Source organism: Xyrauchen texanus, chromosome 46 (genome assembly GCF_025860055.1).
Source record: "Xyrauchen texanus isolate HMW12.3.18 chromosome 46, RBS_HiC_50CHRs, whole genome shotgun sequence".
Taxonomy (NCBI): domain Eukaryota; kingdom Metazoa; phylum Chordata; class Actinopteri; order Cypriniformes; family Catostomidae; genus Xyrauchen; species Xyrauchen texanus.
The window spans coordinates 22,353,616-22,381,575 of record NC_068321.1 but is presented as its reverse complement, the minus strand read 5'-3'; the positions used below and the strand labels follow the sequence as shown (position 1 = coordinate 22,381,575).

General features: G+C 38.8%; 1 protein-coding gene across 2 annotated transcripts; it reads right to left on the bottom strand.

Moving 5' to 3' along the window:
- Nucleotides 1-146: 146 nt before the first annotated feature.
- LOC127638642 (calcium/calmodulin-dependent protein kinase type 1D-like) lies at nucleotides 147-27,825 on the bottom strand. 2 transcript variants are annotated; one of them, XM_052120259.1, is made up of 11 exons: nucleotides 27,356-27,825; nucleotides 13,268-13,399; nucleotides 11,469-11,543; nucleotides 7,559-7,697; nucleotides 7,263-7,392; nucleotides 7,101-7,176; nucleotides 6,897-7,009; nucleotides 5,277-5,355; nucleotides 4,183-4,270; nucleotides 3,900-4,041; nucleotides 147-1,825 (listed from the first exon to the last, which is right to left on the bottom strand). In XM_052120259.1, exons 1-11 carry the CDS (start codon nucleotides 27,448-27,450, stop codon nucleotides 1,797-1,799), a joined length of 1,098 nt encoding a protein of 365 aa, XP_051976219.1. In that variant the 5' UTR covers nucleotides 27,451-27,825; the 3' UTR covers nucleotides 147-1,796. The 2 variants fall into 2 exon arrangements, with proteins under 2 accessions (XP_051976219.1, XP_051976218.1); XM_052120258.1 differs by having other exon boundaries at nucleotides 147-1,796.
- Between the last annotated feature and the right edge of the window lie 135 nt (nucleotides 27,826-27,960).

The window sequence follows — 27,960 nt, the reverse complement described above, 5'->3', positions numbered from 1 at the left end:
CTTTTTGTTCAATGTGATACTGTCAAAGCTGACGCAAGAGACATTGTAAATCTTTGTAACTTAAAGGACTTTGTATTCATTTTTATTTTTAAATAAAAGCAATTCATATTCAAATAACTTGGACCAACAACCAAAAATTGGTGTAATCTTGTTGTTTAATGAAATCAACTCACCATACCCTCACCAACAAACACTCACCAAAGAACAAATCGACTGAAGAGAAAACACTGCCCACATCATTTCTGTTACCTGAATGAAAGATCCAACACCCAGCTGCTAAATTCAGAGGACTAGTATGAAGACCATGATGACACGAAAGATTTAAAGCAGAAGCTGTTTGCAACTCGCACAGTCATATTTCATTAGACGCATTTTATTAAAACAGCTTGAGCTAAAACGAAAACTCTTGATTTATGCATTCGTACACCGAACAGTGTGTGAAATGTTTGTAATTTTTCTCAATTGAAACAGCACAAGGTCAGCAAATACAAATGTCTGTCAAAGATAGCTATTGTGTCACTGAAACTGATTCAAACTCATTTCAGTTCAATGGTAACATTTTGCTTTACAGTGTCACATGTATTACACATTACTATAATAAATGTAAGTGTCTAAAACAGTACTTTAATATACACAAAATCATTACATTCATTCAAGTACTCACTATGTAATTACACTGTAACGTTAACACTGTAATGTGTGACCAAAATTAAGTGTTTAAAGTCATTAAAAAAGCAAAGCTAAGAAATGTATTAAAAAAATTAATCCAAAACATACACAAAACTTTAACAAGTGCATTTCAACACTATGGATCATTTTATACAGACCTTCAAAACCATTTGACGCACAAATCACTCCAAATTATTTTCCAGATATCAACAAATTGTTGATACAAAATTATTAAACTTCACGTTTACATAATTGTTTTATACAATCTTTACAAACTTCAATCACTCTGTCATATATGCAAGATGCATCCAGAACCAAATTTCCAGTTTAAACACATTGGATGACAATAAAATTGGCTTTTAACTTTTGAAGCCTGTAGATTTACTACATCAACTTCTCTAGACATTTTGTTAAAGGGATAGTTCACCCAAAAATTATCCACTCACGTGTTATTCCATTCTGCCTAACATTCCCATTTTGTGTTCCATGGAAGAAAGAATGTCATACAGTTTTGAAACTACTTTAGGGTGCATAAATGATAACAATATTTTCATTTTTGGGTAAACTATTCCTTTTAATGTTACTCTGACAGCCTTTATCATTTGATTTGTTCATAACAACAGCAGGTTCAAATACAGCAGCAAATATTACAACAACTGTTTTACGAATGAACATAGTTTTATCTACACGCTTGTGCTTCCACTGACTTACTTTCTATTAAAGAGATAGTTAGGGGAACTGTCCCTTTAAGACTCTTAAAAGCATGTCAAATAAACTCCACATATGTTTAAATGACACATACGTCCCTGCCAGGAGCTTTACTTGGTGATACAGTCCTCATAATTATGCAAGTCATTGCTTCGCCACTATGTCATGTGGCATATCGCACCTTTGACTTACCAAAAAGGATTTCATTTTTTTTTGAAGAGGTGACTGAAGAGGATGGAAGTTACCGATAAACACTTTTCATAATATTCTTAAAGTGCAGTAGTCTCCAAATGTGCAGTCTGACAGGAAGTGATGTCATTTGGAGCCTGTGATGATGGTAGTGACCGTGGATGCCCGCGGATGACGCTCAGGCGGTCCCGTCTTGGAGGAAGAGTTTGACGCTTGCTGCATTGCCGAACCTAGACAAAGATAACACCCTCCTCAAGGGCTGTTCGACAACACGAATAAATACAACATACAGAACATCATAAAGTTGATGAGTTACTTAAATCGACAAGTGTCCTGTGACGAATAAACAAGTGTACATTTTGAGCCTAACAACTTGAAAATTTCATGACTGTGGTGACTTTTTTACTAAATGTCTTTACATGGTTTGTTATATGTATCGCGGCAGTTCCTAGGTGAAATGTCTACAGTGTGGTGCTAAAAGAGAGTGTAAAGGGATACAAGGGAGAGGCGGCGGCGAGAACCGGCTTGACAATATAAATAATAGTTTAATAAACACTGAACAAATGGCGAACACACACACACAGGTGTCGGGCAGCTGCCCGTAAAGCTCTCTCGCTCTGTCGCACTGCCGTCTCCGGTTGGCCTTTATCCCTCTCAGAGGCTTAATTAGCCTAATTAGGGGCCGGGTGTGTAGCATCACGACCCGGCCCTGCACTCCGCCCTGCCACATTCCTCCCTTGTTCTCTCAGGTCGGGGAGCCCCCAGCATGACATAGACCCCCCCTCCCCTTTCGCTGTCTGCCGGCAAGTCATCCCCGCCTTCCTGAATCTAGGAGGGGACAGGGGGAGTGAAACAACAATAATAATTCAAAACACAGGGTACTCACTGTAACAGCGAAGAACCCCCCAAAAAAAACTGTGGGAGAGAGAGAAAAAAAAAACGTACTAGCCGGTTCTCTGACACGGCACAGCTTGGTCCTTGGCCACACCTCCACCCTCTAATGGAAGACAGCCACGCCTCCCCAGGCGGATAGGAGGCAGTCATCCAGCCCCTGATGGACAGAATGCCCTGCCGCGTTCTCATGGAACAGAAGGGGTCTCCCCCGCCCCTGGCAGTGGTTCTCCCATTCCAGGCGGTCGGCAGGGAGCCCCTCCCCGCTCGCGGTCGTCACGACCCGCCGCGTTTAGCGGCCGGTAGGGGTCTCCCCCCGCCCCTGGCAGTGGCCCTGACCGTTCCAGGCGGTCGGTTAGGAGCCACTTCTCCCCTCGCGGCTGGCGCCGTTCAACCGCTCTCAGGCGGCCGGGCTCCTCCGTCCCCCGGCAGATGGACGCGGCTGCTCCATTGGAGTGGATGTATTGGCGAGGACTCTACTATGGTGTATCCCTCCTCCTTCCTGGGTTTTGGCACCAGTGTAAAGGGATACAAGAGAAAGGAGGAGGCAAGAATCTGCTTGACAATATAAATAATAGTTTCATAATAAACTGAACTAAAAAGATAAACACACACACACACACACACACACACACACACACACACACACACACACACACACACAGGTGTCGGACAGCTGCCCGTAAATCTCTCTGTCGCACTGCCGTCTCCGGTTGGCCTTTATCCCTCTCGGAGGCTTAATTAGCCTGATTAGCTCTCCACCCTGCCACAGAGTGTTAAATGTTCTCAATCCAGTTTTAAATCAAAGTCAACAAAACCTAAATGTACCTCCCTACCATGGCCAGGTCAGGGGGGCTCGCTTGCTCCCTACCCTAAACCTAAACCTAACTGACAGTGCCAGTACAAGAACATGTGACATGAAAAACACAATTGCTAAAGCCATCATGTCAAATTGTGGTGATTCTATGAAACATTCGGCTCATGTGCCGACTTGCGTGCTCTACAGGACTCTTTCCCCGGTCATTTGAATCGCAAGTGCAATGCTCAGTTGAGCTACCATGCACTTTGCATGCAGATAAGCTTGTAAATGTGCTTGGTTATATAATGCAAACATTAAAATGTATCGCCTTACAAGTCATGCGCTATTGTAAAAGTGTTTCGATGTCATAAGATGGCATTGTGTGGGGAACAGCGTGAAAAGTTAGTGTTTATGAACTGATAATCTGCCGTTTTACTCGTGATTTACTCAATGCTGTTTTAGCTCCTCTAATGTTGATATCACCAGGCAACAGCCGCAATACATACAATGAGCAACATAAAAATTATTTAGCAGAAATGTATGTATAGTAATGTGATTCGATGAGACCAGGATGGTGAATTTGTGAGTCATCGGAGTGACAGTAAACAATGAGTTAATTCATGGCTTCATGGCAATAACTTACAGTCATTGAGGTTGACTACATCGACTGACTGACTCTTCGCTGGCATCGTTTGATTCTGTTTCCTGTGCTGAGAGGAATCTATACTGCTGCCAAGCTGAAGACGCCTCATATGTCGGATGACTGCGGTAGCGTTAAATGCTTGCTGATGAGAAAAAAGAAAAGATAGATCGAGAAACAGAATACTGGCCAATATCAGATTTCTGTTCTAGGAAAATGAATAGATGAATCCCTTTAAGGCACTGCATAAACATCTCCAGAAGATGAAAAGAAACTGCCCACTCACCCGCCATTTAGCTTTTGCAAAGTTTTTCTTCATCTGTCGACTGACTGATTCATGGATGTTCTTGCAGAGAGCAGTATCACCTGCAATCCTGTATTTAGAGAAAAGAGTTCACGGTTCAATCTCCCGCAGTGTCATCTGGTATCCATGAGAAGGCAGCGTCTTATGATACATGACCATATACTTCAGTATTAACATAATTATATATAATGTATAAGCATGAAAAACTTTAGCTTTGGGCTTTGTGGGCAATAAAATTTTAGTGAGGTCACTATAGGAAGTAGTAGCAGTTAAGAATATGGGGAATTTGCTTGCAGGTGTTTGTTTAAGATCTAATCGAAACTAAACTAAACTAAAATAAATATCAAATATTAAATATAAAAATAAATATTTAAATATAAATTAAAAATATAAATACAATTTCATATATTAAAATACATTAATTAATTAAAAATATTTGTAATGTATAAATATAAATAAAAATATATTATTTAATACAATAAAATTATTTATTAGTTAAAAAAATATTTTAGTGTGTGTGTGTGTGTGTGTGTGTGTGTGTGTGTGTATATATATATATATATATATATATATATATATATATATATATATATATATATATATATATATATATATATTTATATATATATTTTTTTTATTAACCCTTTGTCCCAATAAGATATTTTGGGATTGTGACATTTTCATTTAAGCACCCACCCATTCTCATTACAGTATTACGAATAGGTCAGTCTAATCGTGAAACCAATAATACAGCTTAGTTTTTAAACTGCCACCTGTTTATAAATCATAATACCTCCAACTTAAGCGGACTTAAAAATCATAGTGTTCAGACAGAATCATTGTCATTATTGTAATGTTATACATGAAAATCTAATGAGAATCATCATTAAAAATAATGAGAATTAAATGACAAAATCCTGAGTCAGACGCATTACATGAGAGAATAGGGGGCGGCGAAATATCCTTAATTCATTCATTAATTATTTATCTTTATGAGATTCACCCAGGAACCTGAACTTATTAAACATCAGGATTTCCCTCTGAAAAGCTGTGGACATTAATTCTTTGTCGCTCACCAGGGATGCTGAAGAGCCTCTTCACATGTTAACCTCTTTTCAGGATCTTTCTGCATCAGGTTACTAATGAAGTCTTTAGCTACAAAACAACACAAATGCAACAAAACCTGAATCGCAAGGGGGCAGTTATAATTGTGAAAAAATGACACCCTCCTACACTTTCCCCAGACACCAGGGAACAGCTTGTCGTGTGGGTGGCGAGTTGTTATTTTCAAACGATCCTGAATCGCAAAGCACCACATAATGCCTTTCAACTGCTGATTTATCTCTGGCTGCAATATCTCAATGATTACTTTCAGAAAACCCTTTTTAATGTGTTGTGTGAGAAAAAGAAAGTTGTATTTGACAAGTAAATACAAGTAACCAAATCTGTGCTGAATAATGGGTTTCAGGGGGTGGAAAAGAAAAAGGGAGGTGAAGAAGGGTGTCATTTTCTCAGATGTTAAGAACAGAATAAAAGCTTGAAGCAGACAGAGATTATGTCAAAAACTACAACTGATTAATTTCACACAACATGTGTTCTCAAATGTAATACAAGTTAAACGTAACTCAGTTTTGTCTCAGAATGCAATATTAAATTACCCTATTTATCTGCTACAAAATAAAGTAGTTTGGAAATGTACCGCTTATCCCTAAACTGGATAAAATAGTAAAATATCTACAGAGTGCTGTTGTTACAACCTATTCCTCTACCAAAATGGGTTTTAACATTAATAAAAAAAAACAGACATTTAAAAGGGATAGTGCATGCAAAAATAACAATTCTGTCATCATTTACTCACCCTCATGTTGTTCCAAAACCATTTTAAATCTCTTTTTTATAATGGGAAATAAGAGGTGAAATTCTGTAGAATGTTAACGCTGGTCTTTTTTTCCATTATGCTCTTTTCCACAAAAAATGGATGGAGATTGAGGTTGTCTGTCCCTAACGTTCTCCTTATGTACTCCACAGAAAGAATGACATGTGGGTGAATAAGTGGCCAGTGAGTTTCTCAAGACATGTTGAAGTTGAAGTCTAAAAATGTGATGCCAAAAACAGCAAGACGTGGAGCAACAGTGAAAGACATCCATCAAGCGCATGTTTACATAGAAAAACCATTGACAAACACCCTAGACTGACGCAAATACGTGTTTGGTGTGAACGACCCCTCAGTAATGCCAATTAAAACTGTGGGGTAAACTGTCTCTTTAAAGTTTGTGCCTAATCTTATTGTGGTAATGAAATCTACTTGTTCAAAATAACCACCCACGACCTCAACCACCTCCTATTTAATTTAATTTAATTTAATTTCAGGTCCACAGTAAACATTTACATTCAACACATTATATAAATATTATAAAATAAAAAATCAGCCCTCCCTAATAACCACCCTAACCTTATCCCATCCAATTTAATTTAATTTAATTTAATTTATCTTTATGGTCTACGGGAAACATTTAAATTCAAAACATTTAATAAACATTAGACAATCAAATTATTAAACAACTTGAATTCTTCTTTTATCTCAAAATTGGTTTTGGAGGGTGGTGTATATTGTGGATTGTGATTTCACCCCTGTATCAAATTTGGTGTTACATCTCACCCAATGTAACAAACCCTCCCTGGTCTCCCTTACTCACCTGAATCAGAAATGTCGTCCCAGTACGGTGAATCAAACTCATATTCCGCCCTAAGAATTTGCTCAAACAGTTTGGAGTCATTCTCATCGTAAAACGGGGGGTAACCACACAACCTGGGGAGGAAAAAACATTCACTTTTTTAACCTTAAATTCTAAAGACCTCTTATCAAAACAACAGAATGTGAAAACAACCACTGTACTTACAGGATGTAAGCAATAACTCCAATAGACCAGCAGTCCACGGCTTTACTGTAAGGCTTCTGTGCTAATACCTCTGGTGCTGAGATACAGAAAATGAGAGGAAATTCAGATTCATGCTAATGTCATAGTGAGCTATTATCAAGCCCAATGGTTCGACAGCCTTACCCACGTAACCCGGTGTCCCACATGCTGTGGACATGATGTCATTGGCCGCATCTTCCATCTTGGACAGCCCAAAATCACTTATCATGATCTTGGACTCTTCATGTGGGTTAAAATACAGCAGATTTTCAGGCTATTGGGAGACAAGATAGAGTCAGAGAGTATTATTTCCTATTCTCATTTCCACAAGTAGATATGTGTGGTCACAGTGTGGTGACCTTTTCATTCTGGTGTTCCTCGTTACCCTTATATAATGAAACTCTACACCTCTGTACATCGATTTGTTTTGGAACTGTTACCTTTAGGTCTCTGTGGACGATCCCCAGTGAATGCAGGTATTTAACCGCATCCAGGACCTGTTTTATTAACGCGCTTGCATCCTGCTCCGTGTAGAAGCCTCTCTCCACGATTCGATCAAACAATTCCCCACCTGACACACTGAGAAATAAAAGACATTTGCACTTAAAGACTCTATGAAATCACCTGACAAGCAGTTTTCTGTAAGGTGTTGACGAATTTCCAGTTGGAAGTTTGGGCGGGACAGTAATTGTAAAAGCCACTACCAACCCAAATTTTGGTTCTGGAAATATTATTCCCATTCATTTTCTTCCATTTGCTTTCAGAAAATCCTTCATTAAAAGTTCCAAGCCATGAACCAAACCAACCAGCTCCGAGATGAATCGCACATTACAAACTTTGGTTTGAAGCATAAAAATATTTAAAATCAGACAAAAAGACAAAGACAAACATATTCAATGAGGGAATGAACAACAATCCCATGAAGCATTGAAAAACGATGGAAATATATCAAACTATCGGTTTAAAGTTGATGATTATAAGTACATAAGCGATGCATATAAATTTGATTGCAAAATATCCAGATAAATGAAAATACATACAGTAAGTATTTTGAGAGCGTAGAGAGACCGACTCAATTGCACCGAGTGTGCGATTGCTCAAGAGCTCTTTTTGGTATGCTTTTTCACCGCAATGCTCTGATTGGTGGATCATTTCCATTCAATATTCACAGTTACATTGGAAAGAATGCATGGTAAGGAGGAAGCTGGGACCGACTTGACAATCCACACATCACATTTATTGACAACACTTTTCAGTGTGACACACACAATAACGTTCACAAGCACTGCTTTTCAGCATCACCAACATTGAGGCATGCATACACAGCTTCGTTGCGTCTCTCTCTCCCCCTCTCCTCTCCTTAAATACTCCCACCACCCCTTACTGAAACGTGAGACCGGTGTGGTGCACAGGTGGAACTCGTTCACCACTGATCTTCCCGGCCTCGCTCTGCCTAGACACCGCTCGGCCCCACCCTACCCAGATACCGCTCTGCCCAGACACCGCTCGGCCCCGCCCTGCCCAGACACCGCTCGGCCCCACCCTACCCAGATGCCGCTCTGCCCAGACACCGCTCGTCCCCGCCCTGCCCAGACACCGCTCGGCCCCACCCTGCCCAGACACCGCTCGGCCCCGCCCTGCCCAGACACCGCTCGGCCCCGCTCTGCCCAGACACCGCTCGGCCCCGCTCTGCCCAGACACCGCTCTGCCCAGACACTGCTCTGCCCCACCCTGCCCAGACACCGCTCGGCCCCGCTCTGCCCAGACACCGCTCTGCCCAGACACCACCCTGCCCAGACACCGCTCTGCCCCACCCTGCCCAGACACCGCTCGGCCCCACCCTGCCCAGACACCGCTCGGCCCCACCCTGCCCAGACACCGCTCAGCCCACCCTGCCCAGACACCGCTCGGCTCACCCTGCCCAGACACCGCTCGGCTCACTCTGCCCAGACACCGCTCGGCCCACCCTGCCCAGACACCGCTCGGCTCGCTCTGCCCAGACACTGCTCGGCCCGCCCTGCCGAGACACCGCTCGGCCCCGCCCTGCCCAGACACCGCTCGGCCCCGCCCTGCCCAGACACCGCTCGGCCCCGCCCTGCCAAGACACCTCTGCCCCGCCCTGCCCAGACACCTCTGCCCCGCCCTGCCCAGACACTGCCTAATTAATATTCAAAAGTTTCACCACAACCAAAACGTCCCCACCATTTTTTAAAACAAATGACGGCCATGTGGAAGCGGGATGGCATGTCCACCTGAGAAGTTGGAAGCGTGTGCTTTGTTTACAACAGAGGAACGAATGTCATGCAAGAGTTAGGTCATTTCAAACAGCAATAGAGTGCTGGGTGGAAGTAAGGATTTAATGTTAAGAACATTTTAATTATCGATTGTTTCTTATCTATCTATCTATCTATCTATCTATCTATCTATCTATCTATCTATCTATCTATCTATCGTATCTATCAATTTGCTTCGGAAGACATTAATTGATTGTCTGGAGTTGTGTGGATTAGTTTTATGCTGCCTAAAAAATTTTTTTTTAACTGTCAAACAGCCAGCAGCCGTGTGGCACCCATTTACTTGCATTGTATGGACATACAGAACTGAAGAAGAAAAGACATACACATCTGGGATCAAATTTAGTAAATCATCAGAGAATTCTTTTTTTTTTTAGGTAACTAGATGCAAGTAAACTCAAATTTGCTATTTGTTGTTGTTTCTACTTGATCATTTTAACTGAATGATCAAATTATCAGCTTAATTAATGAAGATCATAACTGATTCTAGACCAATCATTAAATGTACTTATTTTTCCACAGAAATGCATAGACACCTGCACTTCTGTTGCACATGCACAAGGAGAGTTGAGATTGTGTTAACAGGGTCCGACTTCACCGAACGTCAAATGACGTGATGGACGTCATTTGTAACAAAAACAACACAAATAATACCACAAAAGAGCTAAAGAGAATTCTTAATAACAACTATTTAAATGCACCCTTTGACCAAGAAAACATAGTTAAATAATTCAAGCACTAACCATTATGCGTATTCCCCATATAGTCACAATTTTGTACTCAATAGTTTGAGTTATTAAAACTTAAAATTCTATGTCTATGGATTTAGAGTTCAAGTAACATACATATTTGAGTTATGATCCCCAAACTTGACATTTCAAGTAATGTTTAAGACAACTTATGGCTTATAGATGGCTTTTAACCCTTTAAGCTCAGGCTCAATGGCGAGAATACCTTTTTTTTTCCTTTTTCAAAATATTAATATCAATAGTCTTGACCAACACAAGATATTGTTTGAAAGCTTAGAAGCTCTACTTTACAATGCATACAGGTATTATGACCAAACAGATCAAGTGCTTTGAAATTTACGGACAAATCTGAAGTGTTCATTTTGATCATTTAAAAAAAGATTGCACTGCAGATATTATTGCAATAAGTAAAAAAAAATCAAACTCATCAAATAATCATGTGTCATATGTTGTTGGAAAGCTCTCAAAGAGTAGAATAAAACCAGTCAATTTGTTTTATTTACTGACAAAAATATAGCGAAAAATAGCTAAGAAGATGTCTTTGACAATTATGTTAAGTTCAGGCTCTCCCTATAGCCAGTCTGCCCCTGGGTTAGGGGTTTGCTCAATATGCATGAACGGTCCATGGGTGTGAATTCCAAACCATCAATCGAACCAGATAAGTTAATGTCAGTTAACCGACCACCACTAGACGAAATCACCGAAGCCACAGGAAGTTGTAGTTCAGAGGAACTCAACATATGTTTCACACCATAGGGTAAAGACTTTGACCTTTTAAAATATTGTTTTGGCAGTCAAAATCACTTATAACGTCATGAAAAATAAACAGAACATACAATATCACATACCATTACTTAGAGGAGGTGTTTATCTCTCAAACAAGCCCACACACAAGGTAATTGGATGAAAAGATCATTAGATAATCCACATGAAGCACAACGTTACATATGGCCACCAGCAGAGGGCGCCAAACAAACGACGCCAAGCAAAAGGCACTCAGTTTGTGAAATCTCATTACTACAATCATGTCTGTATGCTATGCAAACCTTTATTCATGGTTGTGTTTGCATGTGTAATTAGCTCTTATGGAGAGGCTTTACATTTTTTGGACACTAAGATCAATTAAATTTGCAATCCTTAAACAGGATATCTTTAAAAACACCCTAAGAGTTTAAAGGGTTAAGCTAAAAAGTTCCACAAAACGCTTCAAAAACAAATACCATACAACCATTTCACATAAACAGCCACTGAATATAACATAATGAAACAACATATGTTGAGGCCACCCAACAGCAGCTTCTACTCACAGTTGCATAATTAGATATAGATGACTGGGGCTCTCGTAAATGTCTTCCAGGGCCACAATGTTCTCATGTTTGATCCTGAAAAGAACAGACAGGGTATTTGGTCAGTTACCACAATAAGTAACAGAACATGTGGTGAACACCACTTAAGGCTTTGTTTTAGATGGCTGAAGTTGGTTCCTATTACACATATGCAGTGTTTTGTGTGTTTGGATAAGAGCCATTCAAATGCAATGGTACAACAAACTCAAACCTATGCAATTCACAGAACTTTGTAAATAGATCAAGAGAATGGAGTATTGTTGGAAAATATATTTAGCCTACAAATTGTATTAATGATCTTATCTTATGAAGTCAGATAAGTCCACTTCTGAGTCTCTATGATATTCTGGTTCCTAGATATGGCTCAAGCCCCTCCTCCAATATAAGTCTATAAGATTTTTATGCCACTTTTTGATGTCAATCCAGCAAAAACCTGATTGCTCAAGTCTAATTGCTTGTAAAAATAATAGCCATATAGATCTTTCAAAAAATATATAAAATAGATCTTTATGGTGCAATGCATTCACTAGCAGAATTATGACCACTGTGTAAGACTGTATCTTGACTCCAGCTGCATGCTGCTGTGTTTTTACTCGCAAAGATCCCTTTTTGCCTGAATGCCCTTTTACCATGACAACGGTGGAGCTGTGCATGGCCTCAACGTGCAGTGAATAGCGAGGTCTGCGGCAGAGGCCGCATTAATCATTTGTACGGCCTTTAAAATGCTTTTGACAGGAACAGGTAGGAGTCAGAAAAGGTAGGAGGCCGAGAGGGGTGTGTCACATAGACTGAGTCATATCCCGCTTGGAGGAGAATGGCTGAAACGCCCACTAACTGCTTCCTTTAAACTCTAGGTTGAACTTCAAGAGGAAATTGTGTAAAACATGTTGCAAATGTTGTAACTTCTTTTTTTTTCTTCTTCTTTTTTTTTTTTTTACATTTGCCTTTATTACTCATTTACAAACGCACAGGAATAAAAATCCACATTAAGGTTATGGCTCTTTACACTTACTGTATTCAAAAATTGACTCATTGGCGTTGTTTATTTATCCTAAGGGATGTTTTAACTGAGAAAAGGTTCATACAGTACTTGTAGGAAACATAACTGAGATCTCAATAAAGTCTCTTGAGATATGGAAGAGAAACCTCTGAGAAATAAAACTTTTACATACAGTATTTGTGTCAACCATTTAAAAAAAGACTATTGAGTTTAAAACAAGGAGTCAAAATGTTACAATTGCCCTTGTTATGTGTTTAAAGCAAATGTCTTAGAGGAACCTACATTATAATTATATGAAATAAGTTAAAAAACATTCAATTCTATTGACCCGCCGGCAAAATCAGATATTGCGCAAAAAAGATATTGTGAATAAAGTTTACGCTTAAACCGTTAAAGTCCCTGTATTCACAAGTCAGGCATATGATTTATAATTTGAAAGCTTAGAATCAGAAATATCCGAGAATACAATCACTTTTGCAATTATGTTAAATAAAATAGCAAAATAAGGCCTGAAAACATTTGCTTCGCAAATTAGCTCCCCCTAGAGGTAATGGGGAGAAATATCAATAAACGTCTTTCAGATGGCACTTAAATGGACAAATCATATATCAAATTAAAGCTCTCATTCTCAGGAATGTGAACATATAGTTTATTTTGTTGCCATTATATCACAGTTTGAAAGATTTTTAAAAGAATCACAAAATCTGTAAGACAACGCTGCTGTAAGCCCCAAGAAGCCAGCTGCTTTTTATAAACGTACTTCGTCAGCACTGCAATCTCGTTCTCTATTCCGCTTTCTTTTCCTCTCAGTGCTTTTTTGGGGATACATTTCACTGCGTACATCTTTCCTGTGGTCTTCTCTTGAGCCAGGACCACCTCTGAAAACGCCCCACTGGAAATAAACACATTAGAAACAAACAAAATGCAGTTAGCGGTTGGTTATTTTGTAAAGGAACAACTCACCCTCATGTCAAACCTGTATGACTTTCTTTCTGCCTTGCGACACAAAAGAAGAAATGTTCAAGTTTGTACTGGTCACTGTTTTCCAAATTACAACGAACAGGGACTAAGCATCAAAAGCGATGCAAAAGCCCTATGAAAGTATCATAAAAGTGGTCATATGACCACATATGACAAAGTCTTCTGAAGACATATAATAGATTTGGATTAGAGAAAGAACTAAATTTATGTCATTATTCACTGATAATGTTCACCTCCAGTAAGCTTACAACTAGAGAACCGTTATGGCCATGTTGTTGAATCAGTGAGTTGAACTAAAAAAACGGGATCAGTTCAATTCAAGAATGAATCATTCAGACTGGTTTTCTGGACTGGATCAAATTAATTCATTGAAAAGGTTTGACCCATAAAACATGGCGAATGTCAAGATTGTCAGTAAATAATGACTTACATTTAATTCTCTTGCTTATCCAAAGCTATCATATGGCTTCAGAAGACTTGGAATATAACACACAAGGCGCATGGACCACTTTTATGACACTCTTGCATCCTTTTTGAAGCTTAAAGCTCCAGTCCCCATTCATCGCAGTTTTATTGCAAAGAGCGACTAGGAGCCTTTTCAAAATTTCTCTTTTTGTGTTCAACAGAAGACAGAAAGTTTTACCAGTTTTCACCAGACAAGCAAATGATGACAATTTTCATTTCTGTGTGGAATATTCCTTTAACATAAGCAGGAGACGGAGATAAAATAAAGCCTTTTATATAATACCAGCCATATTAGAGCTCATTGGAGCCCTCAAGGTTAATAAATACATAAATAAATACACAGACTTTAACTTCTCTGATTATTTAGGGATGTCCTATCATATGCACTGTGTGTTATCAGTTGGCCACTGTGGTCTGTTGCTAAGCCTTTATTGGTCACTGAAAATCCGCTCTAATCCCCTAACACACAGACACACACACACATACAGGCATCCGCAGCAATTAACCAAGCTTGGAACAAAAGGGCATATTTCCATCAAAGGGTTTCCTGAACCGTTTTATCAAATATAGAGCTTGGTGCCTTTCCAAAACAAAGTATTTGTCATCTGTTTCTAAAACTGTACAGTTCAACGCTCATCTACGACTGAAACATAAGCCCCTCGAGCAGCTGGAATTGCAGTGACTCATTGGCCGATCACCCCGCGGGTTCTGTACTTTGTAAAGCTATGTGTTCATATAAAAGCGTAAGATTGCAGTGGGGGCTGTGCTCATTCCGGCTTGGATTAAAACTGGAAAAAAACAACAACAGCGTGTGGACAGAGCGCATTAAACTTCAGATTTAACACATGTAATTTTATGTAATTTAGACACCTTTCACATAAATCTTTCAATTAAAATATCATAAAAAGCATGAAGATATAGGCTAAATAAATGCACGTCAATAAGACTAAGACACCACATTACTATGTGGTTTCTAAGGTGTTCGGAGTGGTTTCTAGACAGCCTGATCTCATGAAATTTATGTGACTGTGACAACATTTTAGCAGAATTATATTACTCTTTTTCTTTACTCGGTTTGTGGCAGTTCCGAGGTGAAATGTCCACTGTGTGGTGCTAAAAGTGAGTAACATTTTCTCCCAAACAGATGAGGAAGTTTTAAATCAACAAACCTACCTCCCTACCCTAAACCTAAAACCTAAACCTAACTGATAGTGTCATAAAAAGCAAATACAAAATAAAAAAATGCCTTTGCTGACGCAACTGTGTCATTTTATGGTGCTTCTATGACACTTTCGGCTCTTGTTTCGACTTGTGTCCTTTGCATTGCAATTTAATTGTGCAGGAACATGCTTATGAATGTAGTTGGACATTAAACGTTAAAATGTATCACCTTATAAATCATGCACTATAGAAAAATGGTTTAGATATCATAAGACAGCATTGCGTGAGGAACTGGGCCAAAAGTATGCGTTTTTTAACTGATGATCTGCCGTTTTACTCTTGATTTGTGTGAAAGTGAATAAAACGAATTGTTGTTTTAGTGCTTCCAATATTAATTTCACCAGAAAACTGCCTTGATACGTACAACAAGCCACGTAATAATAATTTTGCTAGGTTAACGTAAGTTTAATGTACTTCTATGGGATTTCCGGCCCAGCGGGAAAAGTCCCGGTACTCCATATGGCCAGTCCACCCCTGGGTTAGGGGTTTGTTCAATTTGCACGAGCGTTCCATGGGCGTGCCTTACGAACCATCAATCGAACCAGATAAGCAGGTGCAGTTTTGTGTCAGTTAACCAACCAACATTAGAGGAAATCACCAAAGCCACAGGAAGTAGTAGTTCAGAGGAACTCAGCATATGTCACACCTTAGGGTAAAGACTTTGAAAGCATGACCGTTAACCTACATCCAGCACTGACCTTTTAAAATATTGTTTTCACTGTCAAAATGTGACATGTGGTGTGTCAAAACAAGTGAATCTGACAATACCAAGATGCAAATGCAGTGCATTAGATTGCATGCATTTTTACAACAATGCTTACTGAAGTTACCAAGCTAAAAAGCCAACATTTTTAAATAAAGCAACTATTATCTGAGGAACTTGTATTTGCATATCTGTCATACCTCTTCATTTGAACAGCATGAGTTTAGTGTGAATCTAGTGATCATGCATTCTGTGGTCAATGAGCTCATTGCTCTTCACTAATGCTGAATTTCCCATGCAAATGTCAGTGAGTTTCAGAAGACTATACATGGATGTATGAGATGTGGGTGTAACCTCAGATTGTGAAATGTGAAGAATATATATTTGATGTTTGAAAGGAATATGGGTTCAAAACGAGCTCTATTGAAAGCATGTGGCAAACAAACAGTAATTAACTTACAATGGAAGTCTAAGGTGTAAGGTATTGTTAGCCCACTTTAACCACGTAGTTTTCTAAATCGTCCTTTTAATCCTGTAAAGTCTGTCATATGAAAGAATTGTCCGAAAATTATTATTCTTTTTTTTTAGTACCATTAGACATGTTTTTTATGCATCGTATTTGATACATTAGGCTTTAAAGGTCATTATCCGCCTGAGGCCCAGCAAATCATTTTTGTGTAGGACATTTGTTATTTAGTTTTTCTTAGCTCATACATGCTACAGTGGTAAATCTCTGGGTATTATCAGAGGACTCCCTGGGCTTCTCAGAGATACCAAATGTTTGAGAGTTTGGCCAAGACAAATTCCTCTCCTTGGTCTATAAATATGGATTGAAATGTGTCACAGTTCAATTCAACACATGAATATTCTTTTTTTAAAAAACATGTTTTTTGTTTTTATCACATGCATTTATTGCACCAAACGCTATATTTACATTTAAAAAGAGAAATTGTAAAACTTTCATTGGGTCTCAGGATCTTCTGGTAAGATGACATCATAATAGCATAATAGCACAATAGATCTTTATAGTGACAGAGCAGGCTGCATGTATGAAAAAACACAGATATATTAGTTCACACTTTAAATACTGCATATCTTATAAAATGTAATGGCAGAATTTTCAAAGCATTTCTGTGATTTGTTTTTTTTTTTTTTTTTTTTTTTGTGGTGGGAGTGAATGTAATGTAATGGTGACTGAGAGATATTCCTTAAAAGCCTATTGTATCATATTTGATGGATTTAAAGGGGAGTTTTCACTCAAATAATAAACACAATTTTCTAACCAATCATAAGTTGCTTATATTCAGAAAATACTCATTTGTCATACTATATTGTCAGTAACAATATAATCATTACTGTCACTTTTATTATAATAAGCTGTTATTCATCCCAACATAATAGTCACTTTTCACACAAGTCCACCAGCATTTTAAATAGATTGATATAAACATGAAATAAATGTTTTCACAAATACCCACTAGATGGTGCCATAAACATATGAAACATACATCCCATAGTTTGCTTGGCTCATCAGCTTGTACAGAGAGTGAAACAGGAAACGTCAAACGTTATGTATCATATTTGATACACACAGCGTTATAACAATGGGAGTACTGTTCTAAATGGATAAACATTTGGTTAACATAAATAGTGTCATTCTGGTATTCATGCAAATATCCAATATGATCACACAGGAAATCGACATTTACATTTATGCATTTGGCAGATGCTTTTATCCAAAGTGACTTACAGTGCACTTATTACAGGGACAATCCCCCCCTCCGGAGCAACCTGGAGTTAAGTGCCTTGCTCAAGGGCACAATGGTGTTGACTGTGGGGATCGAGTTGTCGCTACTGAATGTTCTGGTACCCTGAAATCAACCCCATTCTGCCGAGTTACTGACAAGCACCAACCATGTTTTTACCTTTTCCTGTGGAGCGATTGATAGAGCGTTGTGCGAGATTCCTCAGAGACACAGGCTCTGGCCCGTGGAAACCAGGAAGTAATTATGTTCACATAAAAAATGATGAGGACCATTCGAAGGTTGCATTAGCCCTTTAAGATCCATGTTTACTCCATTGACAGCTACGTAGATGTAGAGTTGGGGTTTTGGTAAGGGCTTATGTTTAAAAAAGCATACATTCCTGTTTACTGCAATCATTTACAACTAAAAATACAACTCGATTTACAACTCGCTTTTGGCACCACTCTGTGAACATTTCACCCTGAAACTGGAGCTCAAACTTGACCATTCGATCAACAACATTTCCGGTTTTGGCCACTGGGGACAGTAAGCAAGGACCGATTTAAGCAGAACTTTTAACCAAATGTAGCCAAACTCACAAATACTTTTGACATATGTGAAAGTTACCAGGTTTACTGGCTTTTCATTAGTCATGACAGGAGTTGAAATATTGAATATAACTTTACACGGGTTTAGTAAGTAATTTCATCACAATATTCTCATGTCTTGAGACTATACTGTAAATCATGATTTTTGCTTGTTTTTACAAACTGAGGGACAAATTTAAATTATTTTCGGATGTAATTAACAGGTGCTTTTTGTAATTAACTAGTACTTAACTCTTACTAAATGATAAATTAGGTCTGAAGATTTATAATACTTTTTTCTTAAGAAAATTGGGCTTCGAGACAAGAGATGATCGCTGTCTTGAAGGAAGAAATTCGGAGGAAACCGTGTCTGTGCACCTGTTTTTATAGCGGTCAGTTTCGTGTCAAAACAGGAAGGGCTCAAACACCACAACCAATATTAGAATTTTGTCGTTATTGTAGAGAGGTTTCAAATAGGTCGCGTATGAAGGCACTCCCCATATGCGTTAATAAACGCAATGTCAAGTGGACTGAGTCGTAAGGGAACTGTGATTCTACAGTTTTGGCCAAAATCACAACAAAATTCTGAATGTATATGCAATTATTGACCTCGGGTGAAATCGGGTAAACTTGCACCTTCACTAGAAAGGTAACGAGATTAAGACAGGATTAATCTGGAATTGTTTAAGGATTAACACTACACTGATTGACATTTCACTGAGACACATGGAGAGGTATAGATGGAATTTAATCACATAGATTGTTAAAGTATTTCTGTGTTTGAGTGCGTGTGTGTGTGTGTATGGGGAAATTGGGAGGAGATTGCGTGTAGGTTTTTGTTGAGTCATTGTGGGGAGGAAAGTCTGAGCTATTTTTCACAAGAGGCAAACTGCAGCCACACACTCCAATCAGGATACGAAATTAAGCAGCGAATGGGTGGAAAAATTGGCTTTGGCAAGTAAATAAAACAGTTATCCTCCAGGAGCCAGAAACTTAATAAGAAATTGCACCATAATACAAGATTAAAGCAGTAAAACGCAAGAACGACTTTCTGCCCCTCGCTAACCATCTAATAAAGGAAACACCTGTCACAACTCCCACAACATAAAACGACTTTTAAAATGTATCATAAGTTTATCTAGGATGCCAACATTTCAGAGCTCCATGTAGTGAAACATACAGCATGCCGAATATTCCTTTCATTACAAGGAATGTTCCGGCTTCAATACAGGTTAAGATCAATCGACAGCATTTCTAGCATAACGTCGTTTACTAAAAAGAAATATTTCGACGTGCCCCTTATTAATTAAAAACATGTGGTTACAGTGAGGCACTTACAATGGAAGTGAATGAGACACATCCATAAACGCTGACATAATCAATATGCATGTGAACATGATTTCAGTGTTATAAAATTGCTTACTAAAATTTTCTGTATAAAGTAATATCCAATATTACAACTTTGTTGTCACAATGACATATGCTAGTTAACATTGTAATCTGGTAAATGCTGTAACGCCTTTAAATCCCTGATATTATAACAATAAAATCATGTTAACATGTATAATGTTTACATCTTGTAGCTATACTTTTAAAACAGTGTGTGTTTTAACATTTACAGACTGGCCCAATTTAATTCCATTCTATGGCATGGAGACGTGGTCATGTGTCGGTCTGCGGGAGAGAGAGAGCGGTAAGGCTTGTCACCTGGTTCATAATTAACCCTAATACCTGTCTCTCTCCCGCAGACTGACGCATGACCACGTCCCCATTCCACACATTCTAATTGCCTTACTTATATGGCAATTTTCTTTTTATATTTAATTTAAAAATAAACAAGGGACAAATTGGAATCAGTTATATTGTAATCTACATTATATCACAAAAGCTGTGTTTGTCACTAATATGCAAGGAAAAAAAACAGGATTACAAGAATCTTTATGTTTATTTATTTGGCACTTCAAACACTTCAAAATGCAGCTCATCCAATTAGAATTTAAAATCAGAACCATGCATTAAAATGATTCAATTTTGCATTCTCAGCTCTGATTGGCTTGCAGGGGTTCCAAGAATCTGTCCTGGTTTCCAAAATCTGCACTCTGAATTACATACATTTTAAGAAATCTAATCTGTGCAAACATTTTTCGACCAGCTGTTGAAATATATGCGTGTTGGTTTCAATTTAGTGGCCTTAAAAGCTGAGTCTGGAAAATCTTGTGTAAGGCGCATTAGAGAATGTGTTATGTCATCTTTGGGATGAGAAATCCTGGAGAGATAATCCAGGTAATGCGTGTTCTAGATTTATATTTGCTCTTCATCAAGTTCAGCACAGAGCATTGCAAACGTTATGTCATTTAAAGGGACGGTTCATCAAAAAAAATAAAAAAGACAAATCTGTCATCATTTACTCACCCTCATGTTGTACTGAACCTGTATGACCTTCTTTCTACCATAAAACACAAAAATAGGATTTTAGGCAGAATGTTAAGAACAGACATCCTCAGTCACTAAAACAATTTTCCATACAATGAAAGTGAATGGTGACTAAGGCTGTCATTATTCTTAACCTCTCATTTTGTGATCAACAGAAGAAAGAGAGTCATATACATTTAGAACAACATGAAGGCTAGTAAAAAAATGACAGAATTTTAACTTTAAGTACCCCCTGAAATATGTGTATACTTGGTTAGGAATGACTTGATGCAATCGACCAAAATACTTCTTTAAAACAAGCAGTAGCAAAATCGATGATGCAATGGAAAGAATTACATTAGAAATAAAGAAAAAAAGATGGTCTAGACTCTGAAAATGTCTTAATTTATTTAAAGGAACTTCCCTGTTGCTTTTAAAATAAATAAATAAATAAATAAATAAATACGTTTTTCAGAGTGTAGACCATTTTTGGAAGTTTTGTTTGATCAATGACTTACTAAGGAGAGCATAGTGACTATTTTTTTTTTTAAATATTACATCATCCATTCAACATCACAATTGCTTTTGCAATGCTGTGTGCAAATCCCTATAAAAAGAATCATACAGCCAACCTGGTCTCTTAGAATCACGTTACTATACCTAGATTTTTGCTAAATGATTTTTACACGCCTCATTGTAACGCATTGCGGCAAACATGGTGAAATGAACATTAAAAACAACAACTTATTTTATTTCATACAAAACGGCAGAGAATCTGTTCATAAACACTTACTTTTTGTATGTTCTAACGTGATCAAATTGTGGAGTATCTAAACTGATAAAGCATTGCACGTGCGACACAAAGGACTGAGGCACGAGTCTTGAAGTGCAAGTGAGTCCACACATAAGCCGAAATGGTCATTGAAGCACCACAAAATGACGTGGTTGCTAAAGCAATTTAGTTTTTCATCTCACATTTGCTTTTTATGACACTTTAGGTTTAGGCTTAGTTTAGGAGGTAGGTTTGGTTGATTTAAATATCAATGGAGCATTATCCTTAAAAACCTAATCTGTTCTGGAGACAATTTTACTCTCTTTTAGCGCCACTCAGTGGACATTACACTTCAGAACTGCTGTGATACGTGTAAGGAACCGTCATATCATTTTGCAAAAATGTTGCTGCTATAATCATGCCATTTTATAATATAAGATCAAATACATACATCTGAACACAAATTAAAGTAAACTTTGTGCCTCTGTGCGATGGGACCACCAGGCGCAGCTCGTTCATGAAATCAAGAGGGGGGTGTTGTTTGCCCTCTTTGATTGATTGAAGACTAGATGCGATGCTGCGTTTTAGACCATCCGCTGCGGCTTAATCGCACTAGCTAGGAGGCTAGCCACTAGAGCATTGCAGTATTCCAGTCTTGAAATGACTACAGGTTGAACCAGGAGCTGAGCAGCATATTCGGCCTGGAAAGATCAGATTTTTCTGATGTTGTAGCATCGTATAATCTGCTTGTGACAGGGCGGAGGGCGGGGCCGGGTAGTGATTATACACACCCGATTATTTATCAGGCTAATTAAGCCTCCTAGAGGGATATAGGCCGATTGCGGACGGTGGTGCAACAAGAGAGAGATCGTCTACGGACATGTTCGTCATGTGTGTGTATGTCTTTTGTTTAAGTTAACCATTAAAATTTTATTTATATTGCCAAGCCGGTTCTCGCCTCCTACTTTCCATTGCACTGTGTTACACTGGTGCCGAAATCCGGGAAGGAGGAGGGATACGCCGTGGTAGAGTTCTCCCCACTACCATCCGCAATCGGCCTTTATCCCTCTCGGAGGCTTAATTAGCCTGATAAGGAACTGGGTGTGTATAATCACGACCCGGCCATGCCCTCCACCCTGCCACACTGCCACACTGCTCTTCTTATGATAGAGGAAGAGGCCTCAAGACGGCATGATCTGAGTCTTTCCCCTATTCTCTGGCCCCTCAATCTGCACATATAATCCAGTTAAAAACTCAAAGCATTGGGGGTGGGGTGCTGAACCTCAGATGACATGCTGTCAAGCAGTCAGATTAAAATGATCATCACACATGTACACACATGGCTGTGATTCCTGCTGTTGGCCTGCTGAGATGTGATATATGGATTACCAGCCAGAAAAGTTGCATTTGGATGGAGATTCTGAATATTCTTTATGGAGAGTAAACATTATTGTTACACACAGTTAATTGTCGTAACTAATGTAGCTACTATGCAAATGTAACATCAACAAGCTGTGATTAGTGATAATAATACCCTATTGGAAAACTCTTTTGGCTTGCTTTTGTAAAAATGCTATGCAACACAAATCTCAGCAGTGTGACAGAGCTGGGTGTTAACTGGGTGACCCCATTTTAAGGATTGTCTATGCCTGACCTGAACTGACCAACCTTATCGGCCTTAGATACATGTTGGCTTGTGATGTTCAGATGATATACATTGCCCCTGTAGTTTGAATGCAACAGTTTTCTTCAACTGAAGGAAACAGATCTCTTTTTTTATTTTAGTTGTATAAATCTTATGGTGTTACATCGTCAAGGCAGCGAAGTTGTAAAATCAGATACTCTACTAACTTTACAAAGACAAAATGTGTAATTGATTTTGTCACACTGCAATCATGTTAAAACCCATATTGTTTACATCTTGTAGCTATACTTTTGAAACCAGGGGCGTAGGAGCCATTATACGTGGGGGGGACATGTCCCCCCCACATTTCAAAATCTAAGTTTTGTCCCCCCCACTATTTCCCAACGTAAGATTTTGTTTTGCATTGCCTGCCTATCTCTGCCGATTTCGGAGTCTCCAAATGAATCCATTCTGTAACTTTTAAATAGGCCTACGCCCAATTCAAAGTCACGTTGCTCGCGGTACTAGACAGATCCGCAGACTGTACGCTCCACAAAGTTGCGTTCAGACGTTCAGCTTTTTTCTTCAGCAGTCAAGTTGCAGCTGACAGCCTGTTCTGCATCTAAAGGTAAAACCTCCCACACTTGTCTGTCTGGAGTAAAGTTTTAGAAAATCTTCTTGACTGACAGATCGCGTTCCTTCATCGTTTTGTCGCTATGGTTACACACACACACACACAAACACCGTTGGCGGTGCGCTCAAAGTCATCTGTCAGTTGTGCAGTTACCCAAAATCTCATGAATGAAGTTAAAACCCTTCATGTCACTGGATGAAATAAAATCGACTAGCAAAAATACAGGAGGCCGCTTTACAAACGAGTGTGTGTGGAGGATATTGTCATTTCACCGTAAGGTTTTGATAGCGTCATTTATTTATAAGGAGGGCAACACTCCAGTCCAGGAGGTGGCACTAATGCACCTAAAAACGGTTTATTTATGTATGCTTCGGCAGCCGGTGTTTTTATTTCTTGTATGTAAATCTAGTATGATGTAAATGTGAGGTAAGTTAACGTAGGAAACAAAACGTGGAAGTAAAAATACTGAAATAAATACTGATAACATATTTTGGGCGGTTTTGTTTGTATTTTGGCGGTTTTTGAACAGTTTTTGGGCTAATTCAGCCGATGAAATGGCAGATTGCTGGTTTTCAGTTTGATCATCAGTTTTGTTGTATTTTGAAACTGTCAAATATAGCCTTAGAAGCAAACTATCTAATTTTATGTGGTGTAAAACAGGCAAATGTTAGCTAATTAGTTAACTAGCTATATGCTATCAAAGCTGATGAACAGCCAAGAGTGTGTGAATGTGCCATTGATACGTGTCCATAAACTATGTAGAAGTAACATTAGTCACAAATTGTTCACACAGAGATGAGCATCCTACAGTACTTTAAGAGTAAGAGGACAGAGGAGAACGGGCTTGTAAGTTTAATGATAGCTACATACAGTATATTCTAAAATTCACATAGTAAAACCACTTTAGATCAAATTAGGCCAACGGCATGTCATCAGAGTTTGCATTAAAACCAGTTCTGTGTCCTCAAACATTTGTTACTTTCCTAGACAGGAGATGAAGAGACCACAGAACAGGGAGAGTTAGGGCCAAGTGAGACACAGGTAATGGGAATATAACAGAATGCTCATTTGTGTAGGATAACAGAATACATTGGTACTGTGTCCAGCTAATTTAACTAGTTGTTCTTATGATTAATATACAGGTGCTGGTCATTTAATTAGAATATCATCAAAAAGTTGATTTATTTCAGTAATTCCATTCAAAAAGTGAAACTTGGATATTATATTCATTCATTACACACAGACTGATAATGAAAATACCAAATTCAGTATCTCCAAAAATTAGAATATTACTTAAGACCAATACAAAAAAAAGATTTTTAGACATGTTGGCCAACTAAAAAGTATGAACATGTAAAGTATGAGCATGTACAGCACTCTATACTTAGTTGGGGCTCCTTTTGCCTGAATTACTGCAGCAATGCGGCGTGGCATGGAGTCGATCAGTCTGTGGCACTGCTCAAGTGTTATGAGAGCCCAGGTTGCTCTGATAGTGGCCTTCAGCTCTTCTGCATTGTTGGGTCTGGCGTATTGCATCTTCCTCTTCACAATACCCCATACATTTTCTATTGGGTTAAGGTCAGGCGAGTTTGCTGGCCAATTAAGAACAGAGATACCATGGTCCTTAAACCAGGTACTGGTAGCTTTGGCACTGTGTGCAGGTGCCAAGTCCTGTTGGAAAATGAAATCTGCATCTCCATAACGTTGGTCAGCAGCAGGAAGCATGAAGTGCTCTAAAACTTCCTGGTAAACTTCAGAAAACACAGTGGACCAACACCAGCAGATGACATGGCACCCCAAACCATCACTGACTGTGGAAACTTTACACTGGACTTCAAGCAACGTGGATTCTGTGCCTCTCCTCTCTTCCTCCAGACTCTGGGACCTTGGTTTCCACATGAGATGCAAAATTTGCTCTCATCAGAAAAGAGGACTTTGGTCCACTGTTCTTTATTAAATCCAGAGTCAACGCAGCCGTCTACCAGGACATTTTCAGAGCACTTCATGCTTGCTTCATTTTCCGGCAGGATTTACACCTGCCCACACTGCCAAAAGAACCAAAAGCTGGTTTAATGACCATGGTATTACTGTTTAACTACTGTGTGATTTCATGTAATATTCTATTTTTTGGGGATTTTGATTTCATGGGTTTCATAAGCTGTAAGCCATAATCATCAAAATTATAACAAATAAAGGCTTGAAATATCTCACTTTGCATGTAATGAGTCTATATAATATATTAGTTTCACCTGTTAAGTTGAATTCTTGAAATAAATCAACTTTTTGATGATATTCTAATTTTATGACCAACACCTGTATATATTTGAATGTAAAATGAGTTTATCGCTGAAGCTTTATAATGATAAGCTACGCTAAGTAAAGTGGCTTTTTATGATAAAAAATTTATAGAGTTTGATTTGTGTTATCAACATCAACTCAGTCTCCATCCATCACCAGGCTCTGCCTCAGCCTCTCTCCATTGCCAACCTCTTTATCACAAGGCTCTGTCCCAGCCCGATCATCTTCTAAATGGTGTGTTTTCATTTATGTGTTCTTTATTAAATAAAGTATGTTTTTGTACAGTTCATGGTATGTAGTCATTTGGTTGTAGTTATATTAGATTACTTCTCTCTGTTTTTATAATCTACCCAGTCTGTCACTGCATATACCCTCTTACAACCAAACTAAGTAGTACAGTCTGTTCCGAAAAGTCATTAGAAATGAGCATTTAAGTGCTTTATATATATTAAAAATATTTTAAAAAGCAGGGAATTTCCCCTGAACCCCCCTAGCATTTCCTGTCCCTCCCAGGTTCAAAATACCTCCTACGCCCCTGTTTGAAACAGTATTTAACATTTACAGATTGGCCAAATTGTCTTCCATTGTAAGTGCCATACTGTAACCAAGGGTTTTGCCTTTTTAAAGAAAAGGAGGGACGAGTCAAAAAATTTTTTAGTGGTAATCAACATTATACAACAAACACTGTTGATCTTGTTTTCATCCAGAAGTTTTTTTTTACCCAGCAAGGAAAGGGCTATTTGAATAATTAAAAATAAGACCAGTCCTGTTCTGTTGTGGACCTTGGTCTCTTTTTCAACAGGAAACCCCATTGAACCATTACTTCAGTGCTGGTACTACAGAAAAGCATTTCAGACTGTTGACAGTGACAACATAAGACTGCATTGTTTGTTGTGGAATGGTACAAAAGTCTTAGGAAGGTCTGCACAGTAAAACCCTCCATGTCAAGTAGGTTAAGTATGGATTTAAAGCGTATACATTATACATTGATACAGGCTACATAAGCTTTTAAGCATCCCATTCTACATCTGATTCAATGCTCATCTGTACAGTTAATATGAATAAGCAGTAGCTGTTCTAGCTTGTATGTTGGCCTGGGCGAAACCCTCTTCAGCACAGCTGCCCATGCCACCCATGCCTAAATCTGCCACTGTGAATAAGAGTTACGAAAATGACCCCGTTATCAATGAGCCTGAATTTTGAAACAAGCCTCGAACCTGACATTTTTAACCATTTACAGACTAGTAAACAAAATGAATACTGTGTGTGTGATGCAATGTTAAAGTATTCCACCTGTATACAACATCAGAATTTTCTTACAGGTCAAACTTTCAGAACAAACTGGCGAACGATGACGCTGCTGAATGTAGATTACAAAATCCGCGTGTGCACGGATCAATACTCACGTCCCGAGGATCTCTCTGATCTCAAATATCTTCCTGATGTCATCCACTTGCTTTTTCCACGATCCATTCACAGATTCTTCGCTTCCCCTGGCCATGGTACTTCCAGGGAGAGCGCTCCCTCCAAATAACCTTCTTAACGCGTAAATCTTCCCAACCTTTCCGTAGCCGCTACCTGAAAATAAGAACAGACAGACACGCAAACGCGAGTAGATGTCGCCTTTTCTATCTGACTTTAATCGGTGACCGCATTTCGTTTCAGCCCAACCGGTATCGATATAAAACAGAACGGTCGGGAATGACCGACCTACACGCGACTCTTTTATCCAATCAAGTCGACTCGGTGCGGATCCCGCGCGCTGACTGAACCGGTCACAGATCCAACAAACGTGCGGATGCGTTATTCTGTTAAGGGATTTCAAAGTAGGGCTGGATGACAATGTGCGACTGTTGTCTGGTAAATAAACGGCGAGTCTGTGTGACCGGATGAAAGCAGAACAGACTCTGCGTCAGGAACGGCAGACCTGCTGCATAAAGTGCAATAGTGCATTCATTATTTTCCGTCCAAACTGGCTAAATATGATGGAAAACATGCATTTATGTTTTGC